The 2,104-nt window shown below is 35.9% G+C and overlaps 1 protein-coding gene across 1 annotated transcript in view; it reads right to left on the bottom strand.

Moving 5' to 3' along the window:
* Nucleotides 1-2,104, bottom strand: part of LOC105811398 (chromosome unknown open reading frame, human C11orf30) — a 77,517-nt gene that overhangs the window by 63,132 nt on the left and 12,281 nt on the right. Inside the window, exon 4 of the mRNA XM_012645578.1 lies at nt 658-749. Coding sequence (XP_012501032.1) covers nt 658-749 — 92 coding nt within the window. The remainder of the gene's footprint in view (nt 1-657; nt 750-2,104) is intronic.

Here is a 2,104-nt window from a genome sequence, read left to right as displayed (position 1 = left end):
TGCCTAATTTTGGAAGAATAAAACTCAACTTTCCAGCCACCAGGATCATGAGCCAAATGAACCTTTTTTCTTTATAAATTAAATAAATAAGTAAATTAAATTTTAAAATAAAAGCAACACTGACATAACAGAAAGTAAAAAGAAAAAAATGAACTAGACATGAAACTGCTTCATAGGGTAGAATCAAGGAATTAAAAACTGCAAATAAAAAAATTTCAAAAAATTACAGTCAACTAGAAACATAAAAGACTAATTAGTTGGATTATACGTTATATAAAATAATTTAAGAAGCTACTACAAAGACTATGATTATAGGAATAAACATTGAATAAATCATATAAGCAATTCTTTCAGTTTCTATTCACAATATTTCTATTTCATGACAATGAAAAAAGTGAATTTTTGAAGGATAACACTATTCAAAGGCAGATTCCCCACAGAGAACAAAAAAGAAGTCATTTCTCAAACCCCAGATCTGATTAAAAAGCAATATACACCTAGTCATATGTAAAGAAAGGAATTCTTTAGAACCTTCAAAAACTAACCACTGCTAATAGCTAGTAGACCAATGATTTAATCCAGGAAGGCAGATCTAATCAGGCCTATACCGCAGCATTTAGCTAAGATGGCCCTGATAACACTGAGAGTATCACTTACTTTTGACATAAACAGTACTTCCACTTGGCAAGACAACTACATTGGAGGCAGGACTGGCAGGTCTTGGAGACTTAACCGTTGCTATGCTGCCACTTGGAACAGGGGTAGAGGTTGGGGTTGACGTGGTACTTGTGTAGGAATAGCAAACCACTACTGAAGGAACGATAAAAAAGTTTGCTGTTAACTTTCACCAAAACTGTCCAGGCATACAGAAAAATTATTTTTATTGCAGGCCAATTTTAACATTTTCATGTGATCATAAGTCAGAGGCCAGTACTAGGTATTAGTTCTACAAGTTAAAAGGTATTAATACCCTTTCCTAAAAATCATCATTTAAATGGGTTTTCCCTACAACAGCTTGTCTACAGGTGACACTGCCAATGGAGAAGAATGCAGTTACAAAGAAATCAAGTTTAAAACTATACTGAGAAAAATGAAAGTCATTTTTCATTCATGGCAAAGTTGGGCAACAGGCACATACTTGTATTCCCTTTTAATACTAACAGCACCAATGATGCGGTGAGAGATAATTTTTCCCTGACCATAGCAATTTCCAAGGTGGCCACTAGGGGTGAATCAAGATAAGGTTCTTTTATATAAACCAACTCACTAGTCATTTGCCATCCAAGTAGTACAACAATAACTCAACTAAAATAATGACATCTTATTTCAACCTAGCATTCAGTGAAGGAACACAGCTCACCAACAGTAAGAATAGCTTACAGGCACCATGCTCTGTGCTAAATCCTTTCCATACATTTTCACTAATTCTCACAATATCACATCCTCATTTTAAAAATGGGAAACCCAAGGCTCACAGAAGCTAAGACTTGCTGGAGGTCACATAGCTCGGAAATGACAAAGTGAGATTCAAACACGTATTTAACTAGTGGAAACCCTACATTCTTTCCACTCTACCAGAGATTTGGTAGATGGAAAAGGTAAAAGTGGAAAGAGAGAAAAGATACCTCTCCAACAACGAAGAAAACAGGAACTCAATGTAGGCCAAGTTTGCACACAGATAACTGTCTTCCTCCAAATATAGCTTCCTTCAGCCTAAAACAGAGCCTGGCATGCATGAAAAGAGTATCTCACTCTGCTCCACAGCCCACTGCTAGGCAAGAAGAGACAATTCCCCAGAGTAATCTGACAAATGCATTGTTTCCAAGGTCATTATTATGCAACACCAAACTAAACCACTGGAGTCAATCCAAATATGCTCTCTCAAATTTAATATTATTCTTGGTGAGAGAGAATTCGAGGATTTTTAAAGCATATGTTAATTACTGGATCAAATAAAATGAGAAAGCCTTTCTGCCAGGTAATGGATTCAGAAGCACATTGACTGGAATGGAGTAGCAGCATATATCACGGATGCCAGAAAACAAAAACTGAGCTTTATTTTCTAAAGCTATCAGTTCGGCATCTTTCTTTAGCAGCTAAATGA

This window comes from Propithecus coquereli, unplaced genomic scaffold (assembly GCF_000956105.1).
Source record: "Propithecus coquereli isolate 6110/MARCELLA unplaced genomic scaffold, Pcoq_1.0 Scaffold235, whole genome shotgun sequence".
Classification (NCBI taxonomy): Eukaryota; Metazoa; Chordata; class Mammalia; order Primates; family Indriidae; genus Propithecus; species Propithecus coquereli.
This window is presented reverse-complemented; position numbering and strand designations above follow the sequence as displayed.